The sequence below is a fragment of the Lissotriton helveticus genome, chromosome 6 (genome assembly GCF_964261635.1).
Source record: "Lissotriton helveticus chromosome 6, aLisHel1.1, whole genome shotgun sequence".
Lineage (NCBI taxonomy): Eukaryota > Metazoa > Chordata > Amphibia > Caudata > Salamandridae > Lissotriton > Lissotriton helveticus.
This window is the reverse complement of record NC_136067.1, coordinates 1,944,860,834-1,944,887,653: the sequence shown is the minus strand read 5'-3', so window position 1 is coordinate 1,944,887,653 and position 26,820 is coordinate 1,944,860,834. Positions and strand designations below refer to the sequence as shown.

The window sequence follows — 26,820 nt, the reverse complement described above, 5'->3', positions numbered from 1 at the left end:
CATGAGGGACAGCTTTGCATGTGGCCTACTGGCACTGCTGCAAGAAGACAGTGAAGAGAGCTGCAAACGCCACCAATGCTACTTATAAAATGCTTATTTTGTTTTCCTTAATAAGCACTGTTCATTTAAGGGACAGGGGCAGTAATAAAGAAAAAAATAGTAGTCATCCACTGCTCCATTCATAGGCATTTGAAGGTATTGATACATGGAATTCCTGCCAATTTAATGTTTTTGAGGCGGGGATTAGTACATTTATTTCAACCTAAAAATAATCTCCATTCACATCAAAGATGCTGTGCAAGAAATGCTTTTAGGATGGGATGAGATTAGCACCTTGGGCCCTGAGTTTAATGTTAGCAAGCAGCCTGCCTTCCTGGCTGAATAAGAAACTACTTCAATCACATAGGATATTTGCCATAACAAGGCTTGGTCTCCCAAATAACTCATTGCTTGTAACCTCAATTACTAATGACAATATTTTAGTGATATAGTACTGTATGCTTCGTTGCTGTTAAATTGACCAAAACGAGTTAACATTAATAAACGACATTCCTGGGAACAGCACATCCCGGAAAGCATTCTCTAAGAAAGTACATGATATTACCATATAAAATGTTAAGCTAAAAGCTGTTCAAATGTTTTTTGCTGTAAGTACGAGTCTATGAACAGGCGCTTTACAGTTTGCAGTATTAGTTTGGTCTCTCAAAAAGGGCAAACATTGTTTTTCCCTTACTGCAAATGGAGGTTTGTCTGATTTCCTGGAATACAGCGGCCATTTTGTTTTCTTAAGTACCTGCCTTAGTTGCTTAAAATGGTTGCCTCGCAGTCTAAAATGTCTGTCGTTCCTGTCAGGAAATGAATCATTTGCTGTTCATACATGGCTGCAATATGAAGTGAAAAAGTTTGCTACGACTTGCAAATAGCTATTTACTTTTGCTAAAAGTTGACATTTTCCAGCAGGGATTCACTGCTTTCCCTGCTCACAATGGTCGAAATAGCTGCATTCACAGATGACGTTTGATGTTTTTCCTGCAGATGAGGAGTCTTTCCTTGCTGCATTTGGCAGATTCAATTACGAAAACGCTACTTTCCAAGGAGAACATGGCTTACTTCCTTGCTCCATATAATTTCCTTGATAAAAAGGCTATTTTCCTTGCTCTCAAGCGCTGCTTGCTTTACTGACAAGCAGGACTATCCTTGACGAAAATGGTCATCTGCCTCCTAAGATGGCGGCTTCACTGTTTTACGCATGTCACCCCGGCATCTTCAGAGTGGCCGCAGTTAGTTTTACCCCAGTTTGAAAAGACGCACTGCATGATTGAGTCTTCGGTTCCTTTACAGGCAACATCGTCCATCCATATTCGCCCGACACCTGTGAAAACAGTGACAAGGAAACTGGTTACTAGACTGAATAATCCCTCTGCCATTCTATAAACAGAAAATGCACTCTTTTATCTTTAATGTCGGGTTACATCTTGCTGGTACCTAGTTGTACCAGAACTAGTGCTTGATTTGAAAAATAATAAATGCCAGAGCCATAACCAGGAGGCCACTGCAGCTTGCACCACCTATTGCCCCATCATGGCTGCCGATGGCGGAACCAACTCTCTCTCGCCTGCAAGTGTGACAATTCAGATTATTCTGGGTCCCCAAACCTAAAGGAATGGCTGGGGAGACAGAAATTAGTATGCTTTAATGCATAGTGTATTTATAAACAACTGGTGTTCTGCTCATCTCTCAACTGGATGAAAAGCGCCACCCGGCGCAGAGTGTCATAAGTGTGGTGATGACAATTAAGTGCTGGTGCCAAGCAGTGCAAACCAATTAAGTGCTGGTACCCAGCACCGGAAAACACCAGCTCAAATTAAGCATTGATCAGAGTATCACCAGCACCTGACAATAGAAATGTGGATCAAGATTCAGGCCTTCTTACATGCTTGCCTACTCTTCACAATTCATTTCCTCGTTTTTACCATTATCTCAGACATACAATGTCTTGGACATACAATACAGGTTCGTAGCTGCGGTACAAGGGTATCCTGACAACTACACAAGCTGTCCCCCAAACCATCCTAAACAAACATACCTTCAACTTTCCTGCCTGTGCTGCACTTTTTTTGTACACATATTCTTAAATTAATTTGTTTAGATACATTCAATTACTCATCCTGCATTAATTATGTTATTAAAATGTATCCGATTATATGTAATATTTTATTACATGCTGTGTGCTGTATAAAAATGAAATCAAAAAGAAAAAAATACGGTAACCCAATATCTGTTATAAAATACTGCCATATTTAGTGGGTGTTTGCATTGTCATCACCTTTTCCAAATAATAGGAACAAACAACGAGGAACTGAAGTCTTTTAGAGTAACCGATTTCTATATCTATAACAACTTAAACATATGTTGATTAACTTTTATAAACCAATAACCTTAGGAAAAGGTCGACCGTGTTCAAAAACAAAGCCACAGTCAGGATTCACAAACCTAGATTTTATGGAAAAGGGCGCCCCCACTTGAAGACGCATCTTCACTATTTCCTCCTGGTGAGAAAACGCAACTATTTGTCACTTCCCATTGTCTCAGATTTGAATGCTTGACTTGTGACGGTTTAGTTGTCTTAAAGAATGTAATTGCTCCACCCACAAGGTAAACACTTTGTGACATATGTATCATGTATTCACACAGCACAACGCAACAAGTCGCCTTGCTTCGCTGCATGAAAGGGCAGAAATGCTCTGTATTTTAGATCATATGGCACATTCTTTTGCATTGGGTGGTGCACTCGTGGCTGCCTAGAGCCAGCACAGGGATCCTTGTTGTAAGCAGGATTGTGTTTGTGCAAGAAGAGACACCTTCCTGCACAAAAAAGTATTTTCAGAGGCATTTTCCTCTTTCTACTTGTGCTTCTGAATGCATTTTGATGCATTTCCAGGTCCATCACTAATGGTAAATCTGTGAATGTGCCAAAATCCATGGGTGGATGCGAGTGAACACCCACACTCCACCCATGGAACGCCTCCCTAGGGCAGAGAAACGCAACCCAGCGATATGCACTGCCTGCGTTACTCCAAAACTATCAAGTCATGCTGGGTCACGCATGGCGGCCCTGCATGGATTGATAAATCTCATTTAGGTTTTGTGTCACCCTTGCACCCCATTGCGTGGGGCAAAGGTGACACAAAACCTGGATAAATCTGGCCCTTTGTTTCATGGATTATGGGTCTGCTCGCATTCCAAAGACCCAAGAAAAGCTAATGCAAAAGCTATTTTTTCTGTAAACAAATCTGCTTACACAGTAGAGTATTTAATTTAATAATTTTTACGGTATGCTCCTGGCAATAAGATGTGGACCTGCATTTTTAAAGGCTAAGATAATGTAAAAACAGCAGAGATATTATTTGAAAAAAGTGACTGTTCAGTAGTTATAGGTAGGATCTACGGATGACTAATTAGTGGGCACTAGACGGCAAGTACATTTTACCATTAAGTCATGCTGCGCAGCAAGCCACCTAGCTGCACTGCGTGACAGGGAAAGGGCGGCAAAGATCAGAATTTAACATAATACACACATTCCTGTCTTCTCCCAGCACTGACAGACAATGTGCTGCCTAGCTCCAATGTTTACAGCCTTGCACCATGGTGCAAGTGTGCTATGTTGTAGCAGGATTGTTTTTGTGCAGGAAGGTATGTCTCCCGGCACAAAATAAATCCCCTGCGGCATTTTCCTCTTTCTATGTGTGTTGCAGAATGCAGCATGGCTTTAAAACTTATATTGCAAATTCTGCCTGCTGATAGAAGATGCAGATAGCACATACAAAAAAGTAAACTATTTATAATATGTTGTATAGTCTAAATATTTCATTAGCTTAACCACTAACAAGTAGTGCTTTGGCTCACACAGGGATTGTGCGCATAATGTATAAAAGGAAGAGATGCCAAATTTGAAAATGGGATGCCCTGGCAGTCATAATGGTCAAAATAGTATTTACTGATCTTGCTAAACAGTTTCCCAAGGGCCTCCTTTAAGATTTATACCTACTTTTTTCATTATTCGACTTGGTAAAATGCTATAGAAAACTAGCTTGCAGCATTGTCATATTAATCAGAAATCTATTTTATTTGTGATCATAGCTTTTTTGTTGAATATGTCACAAAGATGGTTTATTCAAAAAAGTGTTCATCTCTGCTTGAAGCCTGCACAGTCATCTGGCTGTTTCTGGCATGGTCTTTATTCATTAATTCACCTCTTGTTACTAAATTAGTTTTGGAATTATTACTGATTTCTCATTCAAACTCTATTCATGTAACAAGGCACTTGTTTAGTACCTTTTCCACCTCCAAGTTAGTAATTCAGTATGTCGCAGAGGGGGAGGGAAAAGTGTGTGGTACAAAAAAAGCAAGACCGCGAGAAAGGGAGATGCAGAGAGAGAGAGAGTGAGATAGAATTTCTTTGAACTCGAGACCAGGAAACGTTTTTCATTTGCACTTGTAAAATATGGAAATGAACATTGAAACAGTGTTAAGGCAAGAATTCTAAAAAGAGGCCCACATTACAGAATGACCGTTTTCCACAGTCGAAATAGATGGACCATGTCTGCCGGTGGTGAACTGTCTCTCATCAGAGATGGGAGCAGCACCTTTTTCTCTCTCCTCCATCAACCTCATGACATGGGAATGCACACTGTGCAACTAATTAATGCCCCTACCTCCATAGTCAGTGCAATCCTTTTGGAATCAGAGTGCAAACAGAAACAGGGAAAGATGCTCAGTGTTGGGCCATCCTTTAGCTGTTATCCTCCTGGGCTAAGTCTGGGGATGGACCGGATGAGTCTTTGGGACACTTACTCAGGAGTAAGGGAACAAAATGACTCCTAGGGAGGGGTGTAAGGGTGTATATTACCTCTGCCCTTTGGGCAGGGAGGGTGAGTCCCTCTGGTGCAAACACGGATTAAAAGACCTATTTTGCGGCCAAGAAGGCAAATAAACTAGCCTTTCTTTCCTGAATTCCTCTCCACCCACTATTTTATCTGGGCAGAAAATGATAACAGAAAATGTTATGTGGGCTTTGCTGTCTTGGATCCACACACACACTTTATCTCAAGACCGCATCCAGTCCTTCCTAGAGTGAAGGTTAAAATGTCCCGTTGTTTCTAATGCATTTCTTTGTGTTCCCTGCAGGACATGACATCAAAATCCCTCTTCACAAACCGGCTTTTGGATGCAACTATTGACTGAAACGGTGCACAGACATAATATCGACTCCAAAATATCGACTGGAAAGAATATCGAGTTTTAAATATCGTTTGGAGAAAATATCGACTAGACAGAATATCGACAGTCAAAATATCGTTTTTAAGGTAAGTGAAGTAATATCGACTGTAAATAATATAGACAGTGAAAATATCCAAGTATATAATCTAGATAGTAAAAAATATAGTTTTTTAAATAATATTTAATTATTTATAGTGTTTTTATGTTATATTATATGTGAAAAGTGTCATTTTTTTTATTATTATTTTTAATTAATAATTTTTTTTAATTATTGTGTAATTTTATTCTGTAGCGGGTTGTGGGTTTATAGGGGAATAGGGTGGGAAGCAATTTAATTATAATAAATTAAATATGTAAATTTATTAATTGGTAGTAATAATTAATTAATTGGTAATTAAATAATATATGTTAATTATTTACAATTTAATTGGTAATTAATTTAATTTAATTGATTAATTGCTAATTATGTAAATTAAAATAATGTATTTTCTGTAGCGGGTTGTGGGTTTATAGGGGAATAGGGTGGGAAGTAATTTAATTATAATTAATTAAATATGTAAATTTAATAATTGGTAGTATTATTTAAATAATTGTTAATTAAAAAATATTTTTTAATTAATTAAAATGTAATTGGTAATTACTTTAATTTAATTGATTAATTGCTAATTATGTTAAATTAAAGGGGTATTTTTAGGGTTCAGGGTCAGTTTTCAGTTTTTGGGCAAAGGGGTATTTTTAGGGTTCAGTGTCAGTTTTCAGTTTTTGGGTAAAGGGGTATTTTTAGGGTTCAGGGTCAGTTTTCAGTTTTTGGGTAAAGGGGTATTTTTAGGGTTCAGGGTCAGTTTTCAGTTTTTGGGCAAAGGGGTATTTTTAGGGTTCAGGGTCAGTTTTCAGTTTTTGGGCAAAGGGGTATTTTTAGGGTTCAGGGTCAGTTTTCAGTTTTTGGGTAAAGGGGTATTTTTAGGGTTCAGGGTCAGTTTTCAGTTTTTGGGCAAAGGGGTATTTTTAGGGTTCAGGGTCAGTTTTCAGTTTTTGGGTAAAGGGGTATTTTTAGGGTTCAGGGTCAGTTTTCAGTTTTTGGGTAAAGGGGTATTTTTAGGGTTCAGGGTCAGTTTTCATTTTGTGGGTAAAGGGGTATTTTTAGGGTTCAGGGTCAGTTTTGGGTTTTTGGGGTACATATACAATATTGCCTATTATTTAATTAAATTTTGTTACTATATATATATGTTTTAAGAAATATGATGAAAAAAACATTATTTTTTTACTTTCATTAATTATTTAATTATGAAAAGTTATTTTAAGTATTGTTAATTATATTTTAGTAATTATTTTTTTATATTAATGTAATTAAACATTGTTTTTAGTAAAGTCGATATTTTTTACAACGATATTTTTGTAAACGATATTTTGTAGTCGATATTTTTGTACTTACCTGTTTGTAGATAGAAACTCGATATTTTGAGTGTCGATATTTTCTCAACGATATTTTGGGTAGTCGATATTCTTTCAGTCGATATTCTTTCAGTGATCCGACTGAAACATGTTTGGCAGCCACTGAACTTTCCACTTGGTGTGTATTTGTGTCTAATAGTTTCAGTTCTCGTGTTTATTCTGTCAGTAGAATTCACTGCATTATTGTTTCCTCTGGATAATCATAGTCAAGTGCACAAAAGCCACGTGCCAGAAATAGAGCTAATGGAAATCATCAGTAACATGAACACTTTTCCTGCAGACAGGTTCTTCCCAATTCTAATCTAGAAAGACACTAATGTATCCCATCACATTCAGTTAAGGAGACTGGATACAATTAAGACCTGATCTGCAAGCCAGGGTCAGCAAGGAATAACAAGTGCATTTATTGGCAAATCTATATACTCCCTTGTGCACTGTAAATGCACAACCTCACTCTATATTTGCAATAAGAAACTTTACACTTATGTACCAGCGCACTCCCCCAAAATAGGTGCAGTCTTTATTTCATGTTTCGGTCAGACTGTGGGAACTGGTGCAAAACATAGAGCAGAGTCATCTGCAACATTTTCTCTGCTTGTGTATAAGAAGGAGGCCCCCATGCAATGTTACATAATGATGGAACATCAGCGCAAAAGCTCTAAGCATATCTGAATATGATCCATATTTGCAGTGTTTACATAACAAAGAATACAACAAATACATTTTCTCCATTTTTAAAATAACAAAGTTTATTATTTTAAAAATGTTTTAAAAATTTTGGAGAGTGACCGCCACAGGTTATCCCATAGTTGCTTCTTAGTTATACATCATTTTGTGCTGTGTCACTTTGTATTGAGTTCGAACCTAAGTCATCGTAGGAATGCCTGCGCAGTTTATCAGCTGTCTCCTGTCTCCTAGAACCCCTTGCTTTTGACATATTTTTTAAATTCTATACTAGGGCTCAGGAAGCGCCAGAGTCCCTCACTCCTTCGATACGAGCACCCGCTGGTACCGACCGGCATGCTGCCCAAAAGCTGTGCAGCTGTACCCGATCCCGCAAACCCTCTCAATCACAAATTGACAACTCCAAGGCTCTGGAATAAATGTTAGATAAGCAAAATGATCCATAAAACCAAGAAGAGAGTCATGAAACACTTGTGGGCTGTTTTCAAGGAGGACAAACAAGACTCAGTTGCCCGTCATTTAAACCTAGAACATGACAAAAGTGTGAAATTCCTGAGATTTAGTGTACTTGACCGAATACCAATGAAGGAGAGAGGAGGCAATAGAACCCTGGAACTCAGGAGATGGGAATCGAATCTCATTATTGGTTACCGAGCTCTACACCCCATTGGCCTCAACCTTGATGAGCCATTACCAGTACACCCAGGTTGACCTACATGCTAGATACATTGCGGGCTAGACTGACCCCGAGGTTCCCTGAGCTCCCTGGTTTTCGCAGATAGTGTCTGTGGTCAACATTGATCCAACTTCTCTTCACCAGTTACCTTTAAGTCTATGTATCTGTCCAAGCTGATTTCCATTTTCTGTAGCTTAGATAGGTTATGTTATCTGAGTTTTTAATGTTTTCAATAGTGTATTTTCTGTTGCACATTTTCTAGGTATGCACAGGGTGTAGATGAACCTTGGTTATGGAATGCAAAAGCAATTGATATATCTACTGGAATTTGGAGGTGTTGAATTTCAGGTGCAAAAGAGCATAAGAGCTTATGCATCCTTTAGAGTAAGCCCGCTGGATGTGGGGCAATTATTTTACAGGATGTGCACACAGTATTACAGGGATTTGTCCACTTAGGCATGATTGTTTGTCTTCTCTTTCCTCGGCTCTTTAAATTGAGGCTGGTACATTCTTCTCAATAGCTTCTCTAGCTAACCCCTACACACCAACACTGTGACAAGGGAACATGATAGGTTCTCCACAGGGAGGTTTTATATATTCCTTGGTGATACTGCATGCTTCCGCCCACTAGGGCTTGATCACATTTTTTTACTTTAATTTGTAATTTGGGTTTGCCCTTGAACGCAGTACTGAGGACCCTCTTATCCTCTCTTCACTCCACGTTACCATCTGAGGAACGTTGTTTCTGCTACCCAAATACATAAACTGTTGTTACATTGTATCATTATCATCTGTGTTCAATCTAACAATTTACCTCTGCCCCTATTCCTTATGAATCAATTGTATTTTTTGGTAACATGTACATTATTCCTTGTACGGGGGTAATGCAGTCTTAACTGTGCAGCGGGACACACCCCGAGTAGCCCATTATGAGATGGTGGATTGTTGTAAATAATCTGTTAATGTTGTTCTTCCACATACCGTTCTCACTGTTGTTACATGATTGAGCTATAAGGTGATCTTATACACAGTTGGTTTCAACATATCCTGACCCTTGAGGCCGGGAAATTCAGCGACTCTTTGAAGATTATATATATTTATAAATATCTTGAAAACTAATGAATGGATTTATATCGAATAACTGAAAGGATTTACATTGAATAACAAAAAAGACACATTTTGGACCAAGAGATAGTTTTCTTCCGAATTTGGTGTAATTTCATCCAACGGCTCTGACTGTAGTCTTGTCTAAAATCTTTACAGTAAATTGCATGGGGAAAATGCCCCTTCTTTTCCTTGGCCCGCGCTTCAGGAATCACCCCGAAGCTTTCAACTGAGCGTCGTACTAATTTTGAAAATTTTGTGAAGATTCATCAAATGGCACAAAAGTTATTGGCAATGCAAAAAACGTTTTTACATTGGAAACTAATTCCTAAGTATAACTACCTATATATATCCATCCATATATCCCCGGGTTGTGAATACAATCCACTGAGGGAGGGGGGCCAGGTGGCCCCCTCTTCCGGGCCATTCATAGTCTCGGGTACCACCACCTCCCTAGGGCTTTGTCTCTTTGTAAGAAGGATGGGGGCCTGGCGGCCCCCGTCCTGGGCAGTTTCCGGGCCCCGGGGTCCACTAACTCCCCGGGGCAGACAAATTATCCTGCCAACACTTCAACCAGGAAATGTTGGCAGCCATCGTGGGACTCCGACTCAGCTGAGTCCCAAAGTAAAATGTAAAAAAAAGAGAAGAGGGCAAGGTAAGAATACCCTGACCCCCTAGGTCTGGTGGTAAGGCCCCGAGAGGCCCCATCAGGTCCACAAAGCATTCAACAATTTTCTGCAGAAATATATATATATATTTTTTTAAAGCAAGCACAGTCTCCTGCTCTTGTTTCTCTTTCAGCCCCCAGGTGGGCCAGGTTGTGGTTATTTTCCACTTAGGCAGCAGAGCATAGTGCTGCCGATCATGTCTAGGAATATGAAGAAAATGTAATGCCAGGGGGCGAGGTGCGAATAGCAATAATCCGAAGGTGCGAAGGCTGTAATCCACTAGAGTCCACTGCTAGAATGAGGAACACCACTGTTGCAGGGAACAAGAATAAACCTATATTACATATGTGAACAACTACATTGCCTTGCTGAGAGCGATATCCTTCCTGAGGCACCTTTCAAACAGAAGCACATTTACATTTACATTATGGTGTTGTGTGAAAGACATGCGGCAACCGGAAGGCTGACGACCCAGCAAGACCCGCTGCTGGAAACGAAAATACCCTGCAAATCCAAAAGAAGAATGGCGCACAAAGTTTGCACCTCACCCTAGCCCATGCATTACATTTTCCTCGTATTCCCAGGCATGATTGTTAACACTGTTGGGTATGTTGTCTGCATCGTAGGCGTGTAAGGTAACTGGTTACATGGGATATGCTGCATAGCAATGCTTATCAAATCACTTAACTGGTGCTGCTTTTGGATAGTTGTAAATGCAGTAGCAGTGCACAGTAGCTTGTTAATTTGACTAAAGTTTGGACCCAGCCATATGCAAATCAGCCTTGACCCTGTTCCTTATGGGAACAGTCCAGCTCGAACTGCCAACCAGGTCCTCCCTGTCCCGGTAACAAACATCCTGGGACTGGTTTCAGTTTGGGCTGGACTGTTCCCACAAAGACTGATTTGCATATGGCTGGGTCCAAACTGTGGTGGTGTGGTGAGCAAAGGAATGATGGACTAAACCCAGATCCTTGTGACTGGCGGTGAATGTTTGCTTTGTCCAGCAGTCCGTCCATTAATTGTTTCTTTTGCAACTTTGTAAAAGTGGCATTTTCAGAATTTCATTTTAAAACCGGACTTCACCATAAGTTAGAATTTTAAATTTGAATTCCAGAGACCCTGAACATGCACCAGATATATCTTAAACCATTTGTAAATTACATTATAAAATATAATAATGTAATCCCAATTTTATCCTATGGGAGATATAGACCTTGCAGCAGTGAAAAAGGAGTTTGAGTTTTTTACTACCAGGACATCTAATACTTAAAATTACATGTACTACTATTTATTTTCTAAATACATTGCACTCTCTTCTCTGGGTTGTCTAGGGCCTTCCCTGGGAAGACATATTTGTTAAAAAAGGAAGGATTGAGCCTGGCAAAGGGTTTATCTTGCCAAGTTGACATCACAGTTTAAACTGCACACCCAAGCTCTGTAATGGCAGGCTTGAGGCAGGCTTACTGGGCTACCTAAGTGGGAAGCACAATCAGTTCTGCAGACCCACTGGTAGCATTTTATTTACAGGCACGGGGCACATGCAGTGTCCCTTTACTATGGACTTACAATTAAATTAAATGTGCCAATTGAGTAAAAGCGAATTCCACCATGTTTTAAAGAGAGAGCACAAATGCTTTAGCAGTGGTTAACAGTGGTAAAGTGCACAGAGTCATAAAGCCAAAATTTAATTCAGAAAAAAGGGGAGGTGGAAGGCAAAACGTTAAGGGGTGACACTGCAGAAAGGGCCATTTCCAATAATATCAAACTAAAAGTATATTTCCTTTGCACCAATAGGATCATATTTTCTGATTCCTGCTCTAAGTACATCTGCCTCCTATAAATCACACATAAAGTTCTCGTAGATAATATGAAATGGGTGGTTTTTTGTTATGTATCAATTTTACGACAAACATATGGAAACCACATTTAGGTATTGGCTCATTTTCTTTTTTCTTCCTTCTTTTTCTTCATGTAGAATATGCTTCCAATAAAAATAAAATGTTTTAAATTAAACATCGCACAAACTTCCTAAGGCCTGTTGCCTTTACCAAAGTCCAGTGCTTAAGATGAACTGGTGGTTGCCGGTGGTGAGGCATCGGAGCTTATTTTTGGGGACTGGCACTTATTTGCAAGAAAGGGAAAAATATCAAGTGCAAGAGAGGGAAAAACCCACAGATTGGAAAGATGGAGGAAATAAAAGATGCCAAAACCATCACAAACAGAAAGCAGGAATCTGCAAGAGTGAGATAAAGGGGCAGGGAGTGGCTGGCAGTTGACTAAAGACTACCTGCCTTGGTATTCAGCTCTCCGGTGTTTAATTGCGTGGGCTGCTGGGCTTCTAAACAAAGGATCAGAGCTCTTTGTTCCACAAATTAAGCACTGCCAAAGTCTGTTCCTTTTCAAGCATGAATAGAAAAACCACCACATAAAATATATCAGCTAAGAAGTAGTATGAAGTTATTGCAAGATGCCAAACTTACCAAACACCCCAAACATGGTGGAGATCTATGAACAGAAGAGGGTGAGGTGGAGGTATCTGCTTGTAGGTTTGTCAATAGCATTATGACAACATGCAGTTTGTGAATAGTACCCACTATTGGCCCCATTACGATGGCGGTCGGACAAGCCTTCGACCACCATCATATCGGGCAGGTGTCCGACTGACTACATGTCGGTGGTTACATGTGCCAATTACAATGCGACCGCCAAGCAGGCAGTAGGAAGACTGCTCTTTTGCATTGTGGCATGTGCTGGAGCCCTAGATAAGGGCCACAGCCCAATCCACAATGAAAAAGAGTAGTTTTCAAACATCCATGTCCTGTGGTGTCTGGTGCACAGTAAATGGATGTTTGGGGGCTGCAAATGCACCCTCCTGGGCCCATAGAGGAGGCCCATGGGGGACAGCAGCCATGCTAGGGGCCCCCAAAGTCTAATTCTGTCTGCCTTTACATGATGGTGACCCCACTATGTAAAGGCAGAGGGAAGACGGGCATTGTGGGGGATATTACCAACAACAGGCGATAAATATCGCTAACGATATTTAGCGCAAAATATTTTATCACCAAGCATCGCCTGGAAATATCGCCACTGTAACCACGTATTACCAATACTCCGCTAAGCGGCGATATTTCCCCAGAAATGCGATAAAATTAGGCTATAGAACTAGCGTGACGACGCTAAGCCGTCGCACGCTAATGTGAAAAAAAGCACGCTGGGCCTATCAGTGATTATTATTGCTAAACCAATAGGCCCCAGGCTACCTTTTAATGCGTTAGCGGGACGAAAAATGCCCGCTAAACCGAAAATTGCAGCTAAGCATGGAGAATACAGCAAATGATGGTGAGCAGCCAGGGACTAGTGCAGAGGGCAGAAACAACACCAAGGAAGGCCAGGCTGAGACCCAGGACAAGAGAAAGAGGAACCCAAAGTTCACTCAGGAGGAGAACCAGGTACTGGTTGAAGAGGTCCAGGCGATAGTTGGTAATAGTGCGATAGCGTTTTAGCGAAATTTTTTGTGAAATTTAGCGAGGGTACGCCTACCTCGCATATCATTAGCGATATTTATCGCTTCCGTGCATTGCGATAATTTTTTCGGTTGCTAATGCATGGAAACTGTCTCTAACAGTAGTTAGCGACAGCTTGCTAATAGGGCGATAGTATTTTTGCCGCTTTAGCGGGGAAAATCCCGCTAAAGCGGCGATAGTGCCCTTGGTAATATGCCCCTGTATTCCCTATGGCGAAGCCTGAGCAGGCACAGCCCCTATTGTAGGGATTACGATCCCACCATTGCCCCTATGGGCTGCATGATCATAATCCGGCTGTTGGACAGCTGCTACGGATGTGGGTGGGCCTGCCACTTAATAGGGCCCTGTGTGTTGTACATATGGGCCTTCTTTTTATCTACATACCTTCCAAAGGCACTGCACAGGTTTTCCTCAATACCCCTTTCCCTCTCTGTTCGTTTTTGCATTTTAGAGCGTTTCATTCAGACCCTTGATTTAGAATATCTTTCTTTGGAGTGCGTTCTGCTTTACAGGGACATTTTGAGAAAGAGAGTCATATGCAGAGAGGAAATGACCTGATCTCTACGTGAACCGGAAATCACCTAATTACAGTGATTAATTGTTTGAATGAAACAAACCATCCTCAGCTTGTGCTTATTAAACGAAGGACAGCTGGGACGCCGTGCAGACAAGCTCTTCCGGGCGTGGGATGACGTGAGCATTGACAAGGAGGGGCCCCGCGCTCGACCAGGCCCAACATGGCTCTCGCGAGCAGGACTCACGTGCATTCACCCTACGGGGGGGTTTGACCTCGGGAAATCTTTGTTCTAGGCCACTCCAAGCTAATCCGCAGACATAAGAAACTGTTTAGAAGAGTGCGGTGTGTATATGTGCGGCTGATAGATTCCACTTGTTAACACGGCCTTAATTGGACCCACATGCACGCGCAACATCTGGCAGGCCATTGCTTTTATTAAACAATGTATAGATGACCTCATTTATTAATATCAATATTCTAACTAAAATAAACAGATCAAAGCTCGCCGTTTGCTCTGGTTAAACAAACCCCCTAATGTAACCGAAGCCATGCGGGCAAATCTGCTCCCCAGAGAGCACCCACCTCACGTGGTGCTTCCCCGGGCCCCCATCAAAGCAGCAGCTTCCTCCAGATGAGGGGGACAGTGTGACAGCTGGAATATTATCTATCAGCACAGCACAGGACCAATGCCCCATCTTTTACTAAGTTCATACCTTCAAACCAGACTCTAAACTGTGTCTGTTGTGAGTGCAGATCTTTGTTGACAGTTTTATAAAAGGTAAAGACAGATGCATGTACATGAGTAACAGTAAGGTGTTTTTCATGACAAGCTTCAAACATGATTCTTATTTACACAGTGCTTCATACAGAAGCTTAGTAGATTTTAAAGTGCTGTAAACAAATTCATCGCTATTGCCCAATTTAATTATACTTAATTTTCCCACCTTAGTGAATGGAAGGGTGAGTTAACTAAGCCAGGATTTAAACTTATAACCAGCAGGCCTTAACAGCAAGTATTTATCTCACTGAGCCTTCTTAACATGTGTAAGCCTACTCTGTTTTTGATTAATGTATTTGTGTTATGCAAAATTATAGTTCAGTTCGTGCAATGGTGCAAAATTCCTTACTCCATCACCCCCTTCCTCATTCACGTACTTACTCTTTGAGGATCCACCTCCTCAAGAAAGACACCCTCTCCAAAAGCAGCTCACTTTGCTTAAAAACCTTGACTTATTGCAGTCTCTTACACTGGCCCCGCCCTCTGCATGTGCCATAAACGATACTTCCTGTTTGTTTTGTGTTCATCTGTCCATTAGACTGGCGCCATGAGCTCTGATTCGTTGCAAAGAATGTCAGGATGTGCACTATTTTAGTGGGTGACTTCACTGTCGCTGTTTTGCTTCTTTATTATAGCCTTATAGCCCACCGTAGCAGCCGCGGGCCGTGGAGGGAGTTACGGTGGGGCAGGGAGGCGGGGAGGGGGAGGGGCAGGGTGGAGGGACCTAAAAACCGGCATATGGATAATTGCAGGTAAGTACACAATTTAATTAATGAAACGAAATTCGTAATGCGCACAGCATCGCATTTTGCGATGCAGTGCGCGCTACGAAATTCGTTTTAATAATTAAATTGTGTACTTACCTGCAATTATCCATATGCCGGTTTTTAGGTCCCTCCACCCTGCCCCTCTCCCTCCCCGCCTCCCTGCCCCACCGTAACTCCCTCCACGGCCCGCGGCTGCACCGTAGCGGGCTATACCGGCAATATTAAAGGCCCGCTGCAGCGTTAAAGGCCTGAGCCGAAGGACTTAAACAAACCAGAGGGACTTTAAAAGCTGGTATAGCCCTGCTACGAAGGGCTATAAGGCTATTAGAACATTCTGCCACTAGAGGGCAGAATGTTCTAACAAGTAAAACAAAGCCTTCAGGGAGTGCGAGGGGATTGAAATCCCCTCAGGTTCCCTGAAGGCTTTGTTCACAGCCAGAGCTGTGAACAAAGAAACATTGGAATGTCGGAGCTCCAGGCTTCTACCAGCCATTATAAGCCCAGAGCACTCCATTGTTTTCAATGGAGCTACCAACATTCCAATGTTCTAATTGGTTTTATAAACCATAATAACAGGAGAAAAACATCTAATTTACATAAAGCACAGGACAGTTAATCAATCTTAAAACTCAAACTTAGTTCACCAAATCCAAAGTCAGCTGCTTTATCAGTTCTGTTACTCCACTGCAAAACCTAAGTAATAAACAAACATGATCATTTACAATGCCAATTGCTCTAACTTTCCCAAATGCCAGACCTATTGCATTGCAAATGCTTGTTTCAATTGTGTTTGAGCATTTACATCTGCTCTTTATATTGTTGGGTATGGCAACCTCCTGTGGTGTGCTTGGGGTTCATGGTTGTGAATGTGACCTCTGTTTCTGGGCACTGCATGTGAGATTTTTGAGAGCTGGTTGTGGGGGAGTGATTTTTTGATTTCCTTATTTACCTCATAGTTTTCTCATGTGTATTCTGTCCCTCTGATGTTTTCTGTAGCACCTGCCTCAGCAAAATTCAGTACTTGCCTCTCACATGACTGATACTCGTAGATCGCATCCACACCCCTAAAACATTAAGCCTCCCCATTTAGTAAACTGACCACAATTACATTTTATTCCTTAAAGTAGGTCTTCCATGACAAGATTTATCAAGGGTACAGGAGCCCTGTTTTTAGGTTTTGCCTCGCCAAAAAGATGCGCTCTGCGCATCTTTTTCGCGCAGGCGAAAACCTGATGAGAATTGTAGTGTGCTTTGGGTCGGCCCTCCTCATTCATTGGCTGGCTCCGTAAATGGAGCCTTGCCATTGGACGAGGGGCCTGTCCGTCAATGCCGGACCAGACACGGGGGCGTTCCCGACATTCTTTGCCTTTTGCCGACGTCACGCGACGCCGGGAACGCCCCCGATTCTGTTCCGGCATTGCCGGCACCTCCCTTGCTCTACTGTCATCACCACAACACTGCGCCCATTTTATCCCAAGCTAAACACTCGGAGAGGCGCAGTGACCGGGTCTTTGAAGGCCGCTCTCCCAATGAAAACAAGTTTTCTCTCCGAGTCAGCACGAGCAGGAAGACGAGCAGCGCGCCTCCCAGCTGGCCTCTCGCATCAGCATCCAGAGCTGCCCTGCGCGGTGTGTAGCTTCAGTGGAGCTTCAGAGTGCAGAGTGGAGCTTCAGAGTGGAGCTTCAGAGTGGAGCTTCAGAGTGGAGCTTCAGAGTGGAGCTTCAGAGTGGAGCTTCAGAGTGCAGAGTGGAGCTTCAGAGTGGAGCTTCAGAGTGCAGAGTGGAGCTTCAGAGTGCAGATTCAGAGTGGAGCTTCAGAGTGCAGAGTGGAGCTTCAGAGTGCAGATTCAGAGTGGAGCTTCAGAGTGCAGAGTGGAGCTTCAGAGTGGAGCTTCAGAGTGGAGCTTCAGAGTGGAGCTTCAGAGTGGAGCTTCAGAGTGGAGCTTCAGAGTGGAGCTTCAGAGTGCAGCTTCAGAGTGGAGCTTCAGAGTGGAGCTTCAGAGTGCAGCTTCAGAGTGGAGCTTCAGAGTGCAGAGTGGAGCTTCAGAGTGCAGATTCAGAGTGGAGCTTCAGAGTGCAGAGTGGAGCTTCAGAGTGCAGATTCAGAGTGGAGCTTCAGAGTGCAGAGTGGAGCTTCAGAGTGGAGCTTCAGAGTGCAGAGTGGAGCTTCAGAGTGCAGAGTGGAGCTTCAGAGTGGAGCTTCAGAGTGCAGAGTGGAGCTTCAGAGTGGAGCTTCAGAGTGGAGCTTCAGAGTGGAGCTTCAGAGTGGAGCTTCAGAGTGGAGCTTCAGAGTGCAGAGTGGAGCTTCAGAGTGCAGAGTGGAGCTTCAGAGTGCAGATTCAGAGTGGAGCTTCAGAGTGGAGCTTCAGAGTGGAGCTTCAGAGTGGAGCTTCAGAGTGGAGCTTCAGAGTGCAGAGTGGAGCTTCAGAGTGGAGCTTCAGAGTGGAGCTTCAGAGTGGAGCTTCAGAGTGGAGCTTCAGAGTGGAGCTTCAGAGTGGAGCTTCAGAGTGCAGAGTGGAGCTTCAGAGTGCAGATTCAGAGTGCAGAGTGGAGCTTCAGAGTGCAGATTCAGAGTGGAGCTTCAGAGTGCAGAGTGGAGCTTCAGAGTGCAGAGTGGAGCTTCAGAGTGCAGAGTGGAGCTTCAGAGTGGAGCTTCAGAGTGCAGCTTCAGAGTGGAGCTTCAGAGTGGAGCTTCAGAGTGGAGCTTCAGAGTGGAGCTTCAGAGTGGAGCTTCAGAGTGGAGCTTCAGAGTGGAGCTTCAGAGTGGAGCTTCAGAGTGGAGCTTCAGAGTGCAGAGTGGAGCTTCAGAGTGCAGCTTCAGAGTGGAGCTTCAGAGTGCAGAGTGGAGCTTCAGAGTGGAGCTTCAGAGTGGAGCTTCAGAGTGGAGCTTCAGAGTGGAGCTTCAGAGTGGAGCTTCAGAGTGGAGCTTCAGAGTGGAGCTTCAGAGTGCAGATTCAGAGTGCAGATTCAGAGTGCAGATTCAGAGTGCAGATTCAGAGTGCAGATTCAGAGTGGAGCTTCAGAGTGCAGATTCAGAGTGCAGATTCAGAGTGCAGATTCAGAGTGGAGCTTCAGAGTGCAGATTCAGAGTGGAGCTTCAGAGTGCAGAGTGGAGCTTCAGAGTGCAGAGTGGAGCTTCAGAGTGCAGAGTGGAGCTTCAGAGTGCAGAGTGGAGCTTCAGAGTGCAGAGTGGAGCTTCAGAGTGCAGAGTGGAGCTTCAGAGTGGAGCTTCAGAGTGGAGCTTCAGAGTGGAGCTTCAGAGTGCAGAGTGGAGCTTCAGAGTGGAGCTTCAGAGTGGAGCTTCAGAGTGGAGCTTCAGAGTGGAGCTTCAGAGTGGAGCTTCAGAGTGGAGCTTCAGAGTGGAGCTGCAGAGTGGAGGTGCAGAGTGGAGGTGCAGAGTGGAGGTGCAGAGTGGAGCTTCAGAGTGGAGCTTCAGAGTGGAGCTTCAGAGTGGAGCTTCAGAGTGGAGGTGCAGAGTGGAGCTTCAGAGTGGAGCTTCAGAGTGGAGCTTCAGAGTGGAGCTTCAGAGTGGAGCTTCAGAGTGGAGCTTCAGAGTGGAGCTTCAGAGTGGAGCTTCAGAGTGCAGAGTGGAGCTTCAGAGTGCAGATTCAGAGTGGAGCTTCAGAGTGCAGAGTGGAGCTTCAGAGTGGAGCTTCAGAGTGGAGCTTCAGAGTGGAGCTTCAGAGTGGAGCTTCAGAGTGGAGCTTCAGAGTGGAGCTTCAGAGTGGAGCTTCAGAGTGGAGCTTCAGAGTGGAGCTTCAGAGTGCAGAGTGGAGCTTCAGAGTGGAGCTTCAGAGTGGAGCTTCAGAGTGCAGAGTGGAGCTTCAGAGTGGAGCTTCAGAGTGGAGCTTCAGAGTGGAGCTTCAGAGTGGAGCTTCAGAGTGGAGCTTCAGAGTGGAGCTTCAGAGTGCAGATTCAGAGTGGAGATTCAGAGTGGAGCTTCAGAGTGCAGAGTGGAGCTGCAGATTCAGAGTGGAGCTGCAGAGTGCAGATTCAGAGTGCAGAGTGGAGCTGCAGATTCAGAGTGGAGCTGCAGAGTGCAGATTCAGAGTGCAGAGTGGAGCTTCAGAGTGCAGATTCAGAGTGGAGCATCAGAGTGCAGATTCAGAGTGGAGCTTCAGAGTGCAGAGTGGAGCTTCAGAGTGGAGCTTCAGAGTGGAGCTTCAGAGTGGAGCTTCAGAGTGGAGCTTCAGAGTGGAGCTTCAGAGTGGAGCTTCAGAGTGCAGAGTGGAGCTTCAGAGTGCAGATTCAGAGTGCAGAGTGGAGCTTCAGAGTGCAGATTCAGAGTGGAGCTTCAGAGTGCAGAGTGGAGCTTCAGAGTGCAGATTCAGAGTGGAGCTTCAGAGTGCAGAGTGGAGCTTCAGAGTGGAGCTTCAGAGTGCAGAGTGGAGCTTCAGAGTGCAGAGTGGAGCTTCAGAGTGCAGAGTGGAGCTTCAGAGTGGAGCTTCAGAGTGCAGAGTGGAGCTTCAGAGTGGAGCTTCAGAGTGGAGCATCAGAGTGGAGCATCAGAGTGGAGCTTCAGAGTGGAGCTTCAGAGTGGAGCATCAGAGTGGAGCATCAGAGTGGAGCATCAGAGTGGAGCATCAGAGTGGAGCATCAGAGTGGAGCATCAGAGTGGAGCATCAGAGTGGAGCATCAGAGTGGAGCATCAGAGTGGAGCATCAGAGTGGAGCTTCAGAGTGGAGCATCAGAGTGCAGAGTGGAGCTTCAGAGTGCAGAGTGGAGCTTCAGAGTGGAGCATCAGAGTGCAGAGTGGAGCTTCAGAGTGCAGAGTGGAGCTTCAGAGTGCAGATTCAGAGTGGAGCTTCAGAGTGCAGAGTGGAGCTTCAGAGTGCAGATTCAGAGTGGAGCTTCAGAGTGCAGAGTGGAGCTTCAGAGTGCAGATTCAGAGTGCAGAGTGGAGCTTCAGAGTGGAGCTTCAGAGTGCAGAGTGGAGCTTCAGAGTGCAGATTCAGAGTGGAGCTTCAGAGTGCAGAGTGGAGCTTCAGAGTGGAGCTTCAGAGTGCAGAGTGGAGCTTCAGAGTGCAGAGTGGAGCTTCAGAGTGGAGCTTCAGAGTGGAGCTTCAGAGTGCAGAGTGGAGCTTCAGAGTGGAGCTTCAGAGTGGAGCTTCAGAGTGGAGCTTCAGAGTGGAGCTTCAGAGTGGAGCTTCAGAGTGGAGCTTCAGAGTGGAGCTTCAGAGTGCAGATTCAGAGTGGAGCATCAGAGTGCAGATTCAGAGTGGAGCTTCAGAGTGCAGAGTGGAGCTTCAGAGTGCAGAGTGGAGCTTCAGAGTGCAGATTCAGAGTGGAGCTTCAGAGTGCAGAGTGGAGCTTCAGAGTGGAGCTTCAGAGTGCAGAGTGGAGCTTCAGAGTGGAGCTTCAGAGTGCAGAGTGGAGCTTCAGAGTGGAGCTTCAGAGTGCAGAGTGGAGCTTCAGAGTGCAGAGTGGAGCTTCAGAGTGCAGATTCAGAGTGGAGCTTCAGAGTGCAGAGTGGAGCTTCAGAGTGGAGCTTCAGAGTGCAGAGTGGAGCTTCAGAGTGCAGAGTGGAGCTTCAGAGTGGAGCTTCAGAGTGGAGCTTCAGAGTGGAGCTTCAGAGTGGAGCTTCAGAGTGGAGCTTCAGAGTGGAGCTTCAGAGTGGAGCTTCAGAGTGGAGCTTCAGAGTGGAGCTTCAGAGTGCAGATTCAGAGTGGAGCTTCAGAGTGCAGATTCAGAGTGGAGCTTCAGAGTGGAGCTTCAGAGTGGAGCTTCAGAGTGGAGCTTCAGAGTGGAGCTTCAGAGTGGAGCTTCAGAGTGGAGCTTCAGAGTGGAGCTTCAGAGTGGAGCTTCAGAGTGGAGCTTCAGAGTGCAGATTCAGAGTGCAGATTCAGAGTGGAGATTCAGAGTGCAGATTCAGAGTGGAGATTCAGAGTGGAGCTTCAGAGTGCAGAGTGGAGCTGCAGATTCAGAGTGGAGCTGCAGAGTGCAGATTCAGAGTGCAGAGTGGAGCTTCAGAGTGCAGATTCAGAGTGCAGAGTGGAGCTTCAGAGTGCAGATTCAGAGTGCAGAGTGGAGCTTCAGAGTGCAGATTCAGAGTGCAGAGTGGAGCTTCAGAGTGCAGATTCAGAGTGCAGAGTGGAGCTTCAGAGTGCAGATTCAGAGTGGAGCATCAGAGTGCAGATTCAGAGTGGAGCATCAGAGTGCAGATTCAGAGTGGAGCTTCAGAGTGGAGCTTCAGAGTGCAGATTCAGAGTGGAGCTTCAGAGTGCAGAGTGGAGCTTCAGAGTGCAGATTCAGAGTGGAGCTTCAGAGTGCAGAGTGGAGCTTCAGAGTGCAGATTCAGAGTGGAGCTTCAGAGTGCAGAGTGGAGCTTCAGAGTGCAGATTCAGAGTGGAGCTTCAGAGTGCAGAGTGGAGCTTCAGAGTGGAGCTTCAGAGTGCAGAGTGGAGCTTCAGAGTGCAGAGTGGAGCTTCAGAGTGCAGAGTGGAGCTTCAGAGTGCAGAGTGGAGCTTCAGAGTGCAGAGTGGAGCTTCAGAGTGCAGAGTGGAGCTTCAGAGTGGAGCTTCAGAGTGCAGAGTGGAGCTTCAGAGTGGAGCTTCAGAGTGGAGCTTCAGAGTGGAGCTTCAGAGTGGAGCTTCAGAGTGGAGCTTCAGAGTGGAGCTTCAGAGTGCAGATTCAGAGTGGAGCTTCAGAGTGCAGATTCAGAGTGGAGCTTCAGAGTGGAGCTTCAGAGTGGAGCTTCAGAGTGGAGCTTCAGAGTGGAGCTTCAGAGTGGAGCTTCAGAGTGGAGCTTCAGAGTGGAGCTTCAGAGTGCAGATTCAGAGTGCAGATTCAGAGTGGAGATTCAGAGTGCAGATTCAGAGTGGAGATTCAGAGTGGAGCTTCAGAGTGCAGAGTGGAGCTGCAGATTCAGAGTGGAGCTGCAGAGTGCAGATTCAGAGTGCAGAGTGGAGCTTCAGAGTGCAGATTCAGAGTGCAGAGTGGAGCTTCAGAGTGCAGATTCAGAGTGCAGAGTGGAGCTTCAGAGTGCAGATTCAGAGTGCAGAGTGGAGCTTCAGAGTGCAGATTCAGAGTGCAGAGTGGAGCTTCAGAGTGCAGATTCAGAGTGGAGCATCAGAGTGCAGATTCAGAGTGGAGCATCAGAGTGCAGATTCAGAGTGGAGCTTCAGAGTGGAGCTTCAGAGTGCAGATTCAGAGTGGAGCTTCAGAGTGCAGAGTGGAGCTTCAGAGTGCAGATTCAGAGTGGAGCTTCAGAGTGCAGAGTGGAGCTTCAGAGTGCAGATTCAGAGTGGAGCTTCAGAGTGCAGAGTGGAGCTTCAGAGTGCAGATTCAGAGTGGAGCTTCAGAGTGCAGAGTGGAGCTTCAGAGTGGAGCTTCAGAGTGCAGAGTGGAGCTTCAGAGTGCAGAGTGGAGCTTCAGAGTGCAGAGTGGAGCTTCAGAGTGCAGAGTGGAGCTTCAGAGTGCAGAGTGGAGCTTCAGAGTGCAGAGTGGAGCTTCAGAGTGCAGAGTGGAGCTTCAGAGTGGAGCTTCAGAGTGCAGAGTGGAGCTTCAGAGTGGAGCTTCAGAGTGGAGCTTCAGAGTGGAGCTTCAGAGTGGAGCTTCAGAGTGGAGCTTCAGAGTGGAGCATCAGAGTGGAGCATCAGAGTGGAGCATCAGAGTGGAGCATCAGAGTGGAGCATCAGAGTGGAGCATCAGAGTGGAGCTTCAGAGTGGAGCTTCAGAGTGGAGCTTCAGAGTGGAGCTTCAGAGTGGAGCTTCAGAGTGGAGCTTCAGAGTGGAGCTTCAGAGTGGAGCTTCAGAGTGGAGCTTCAGAGTGGAGCTTCAGAGTGGAGCTTCAGAGTGCAGAGTGGAGCTTCAGAGTGGAGCTTCAGAGTGCAGAGTGGAGCTTCAGAGTGCAGATTCAGAGTGGAGCTTCAGAGTGCAGAGTGGAGCTTCAGAGTGCAGAGTGGAGCTTCAGAGTGCAGAGTGGAGCTTCAGAGTGGAGCTTCAGAGTGCAGAGTGGAGCTTCAGAGTGGAGCTTCAGAGTGGAGCTTCAGAGTGGAGCTTCAGAGTGGAGCTTCAGAGTGGAGCTTCAGAGTGGAGCTTCAGAGTGGAGCTTCAGAGTGGAGCTTCAGAGTGGAGCTTCAGAGTGCAGAGTGGAGCTTCAGAGTGCAGAGTGGAGCTTCAGAGTGCAGAGTGGAGCTTCAGAGTGGAGCTTCAGAGTGTCAAGAGCAATGCCAATAGCTCTAACTTTAACAAAGGCAAAACCATTGCATTGTAAATGCTTGTTCACTCCTGTGGCTGAGGTAGCTTCTAGTCATAGAGTTTATAGGGCTGCATCTCCATTATGGTTTCACCAAAATATAGTTTTTTTTGTCCAGCTTAGGCCTTTCCCCTGCATTTAATATTTTCAGGGTGTTCTTGTGGCTCCCTTTTGGTTGGAGTGTTGGTCCTGTTTGGAACAGAGACAGTGTGCCTGATTCGGCTGGTCTTGATACTTGTGGCACACGATATAGGTTGCCAGACCGGTCCAATTTTGGCACACTGTCCTATCATTTTTCTGAATCCTGGTGTTCTATTCTTCCATATCATTCTCCTTACATTGGCCTGGGCTTCCCATTCCTTCATGCTTCTCGCCTCAGTTTCTGGGCTCTTTATTCTCGGGTCTTTGATGGCTAATTCCTTCAGAAGGTTTTTCCATTCAAAACTGATTTAATCTTTTTAGAACTACTGCAGCCACTCACATGACAGAGCGTATTAACCCCCTCGCATGCTCGTGACAGAACCATTCCATCACGAGCCACGGTGGTGCTGTGCTGGTGACGGAATGGTTCCGTCACGGCCCGGCCACCGCGCTGAGCGTTCTATTAGGTGGGCGGGGCCGTGACGGAATCATTCCGTCACAAGCACAGCGCCATCGCGGCTCGTGACGGAGTGGTTCCGTCACGAGCATGGCGGCGCCGTGCGGCCCTCCCTCCCCCCTAGTGCCGCGGCAGAATTAACGCCGCGGCCAAGGGGTTAATACGGAGAAGATGATCTGCTTGGAAATATTTCTTTCTGCTCGCTGAAGGACTATGGAGAGCATTTGTCTTGAATCTCTGGACCCGAGAAGCTGCCCTCAATGGATAAAATAATTTTTCTTATATTTGTGCCACAACATAAAGGTGGATACTAGTCTACCCAGAACAATACTGTCTGCTGTGGGACTTCCTTCCTGAAACTTGGTATTTGTGGAAGATGACCATGCTTTCAATCTGGGAGAAAAGCAGTAAAACAATAAAAATGAGACAGTTGGTACTAGATCAGATTAGAAAAGGAGACACCTTTTTCGCTTGAATCTATGGTCTGCTGTCCAAGAGACTTTCCTCAAAATGTAGGGAGTTTTGGAGCACTGTTAGAATGATATATATTTTTTTACTCTGTGTATTCCCCTGCTTGAGTTGCATGTACCAGTCAATTAATCAAGTTAATGTGTATGTTTTACATGTTGAGTTTATATTATTATTTGAAAATCAGGCGTACATGAATATATTTTTGATGTATCTAAACTAAATGCTGAGTGCTTTGTTTCACATAAGACTATCATTGATTTCGAAGAGTTTGTCAAAAGTTGACAGGGCATATTACCAAGCAATAGCGATAATTATCGCTAAGCTTGGTTAGCGGGTATAATAATATCGCCGCGCTCCGACGATTTTTACCGCTGAGATACCTTGATATTATCAAGGTTTATCTCAAAAGCGGTAAAAATCGTGGGAAATGCATGAATATCGCTGAAAAATCAGCGATATTCATGCATTATCGTGACAATGCTCTCAGCCATGTTATCCACCTTCCATTGGATAACATGGCTAAGAACTGCTCTGGGCAGGCGTTAGCTTTTGGAGATAATCGCGCTTAGCGCGATTATTTCCAAAAGTAGGTAATAGGAGATAGCGATGTTAGCGACTGTTTCCAGTCGCTAACATCTTGGCACGCCCACTTTGAATGTCATTAGCAATAATTATTGCTGACATGCAAAGTGGGCCCCAAGATGATACCAATCTCCTAACAGCTGTCGCTAACTGGTGTTAGCGACAGCTAGGTAATAGGGCGATAAAATTATCGCCGCTTTAGCAGGAAAAATTCGGCGATAAGGCCCTTGGTAATATGCCCCTCTTTGTCTTGTTTACTGTTGTTATTCAAAAGTACAGAATCTGGCAGCATGAAAATAATTGAAAAAGGCATCAGGACACTTTCTGTTAGTTGTTTATGCGAAGCATTTTTAACAACAATGAAATAAGGTTATAAGAACCAAGCACAGAGTGTGCAGGGTAGAGGGAAATCTGCGTAGAGGCACTGGCTGTACAGAATCATAGCTCCGGTTTTATTTGAAGGCTACCGGGACGGGAAGCATTTAGCCTTTGTTCACTGACTTATCAGTGCAGCTCGCCTTATGTGAAGAGAATAGTAGGCCTAGCGATTGCATTGAACACACGCTCTATTGTTCAAACAAGTACGAGGGTGGGTACCAACCTCTGAAACTCGAAATAGCTTTTGTCTTCTGCTGTGCTGAGATTTAGAATAGTGCTTAGAAGTAGCTAAATGAGGGTAGGATTGCTATAAAAGGATAACAGCAATCATGTTGAAGTCGTTCCTTTTATTTACGCTCTTAGTAAACGTTTCTGCTACAATTTTATTTGTCTTCATTGTGATTACAATTCATATTGTGTGCAGTAGACGAGTATTTTGATTTTCAAATAAATTATTTAAAATGTATCTCTTGCGCTCTAGTACCTTTGAGTGTGTAAGTATTTAATGAAAGAGGGTTTTTGATTCCACTAGCCTTGTAATTTCACATGAGGTTGGTTGTTGCCTGAAACACATATTGCTCAAATATTGCTCCGTGGGTTGTGAAATGGTATATTACAACTGGTTTTCTGATTCAGGCTGGCACATTTACGAGTGCTTAGGGCCTGAGGTCTAGAAAATTACTTCTTTGTTCCTAGAAAAATCTAGAAAATGAATCAGCAGTAGGCTAGAAATTACAAAACCTTTGTAAAAGTTGGAACTTTGACAGATTATATTTCTGAAGTACCATGACCAGGAAGCCCACATATCCAATTGTATTCTCGATGGTTCTGCTTAGCCCCTTTATCCCCTACTGTGCACATTTGGCATCTTGGACCTCTGTGTGGGTGTTGGAATGAGCTAATTGTTGCCAAGAAAGCTGTATATTTGAGGCATTGCTCAGATGCATGAGGCTACAGGGTTGACATTAGCAATGAGTAATTTCGAAGATTTTCTCTAGCAAAATTCGTATAATTCTTGCGGATACAAAGATGACTATTCATAATTTGTAGAATTTTATGCATATAGATGTTCATGTCAAAATAGCAATTTTTCAAGAAGTAAAGCATCATCAACATCAATCCAGTGTTAAAGGCACATGGAAAAC

The 26,820-nt window shown here is 44.4% G+C and overlaps 1 protein-coding gene across 1 annotated transcript in view; it reads right to left on the bottom strand.

Moving 5' to 3' along the window:
- Positions 1-571: 571 nt before the first annotated feature.
- Positions 572-26,820, bottom strand: part of SCARA5 (scavenger receptor class A member 5) — a 1,132,578-nt gene continuing 1,106,329 nt past the window's right edge. The window contains exon 8 of the mRNA XM_078649946.1: positions 572-1,372. Coding sequence (XP_078506072.1) covers positions 1,236-1,372 — 137 coding nt within the window. The 3' untranslated portion in view covers positions 572-1,235. The remainder of the gene's footprint in view (positions 1,373-26,820) is intronic.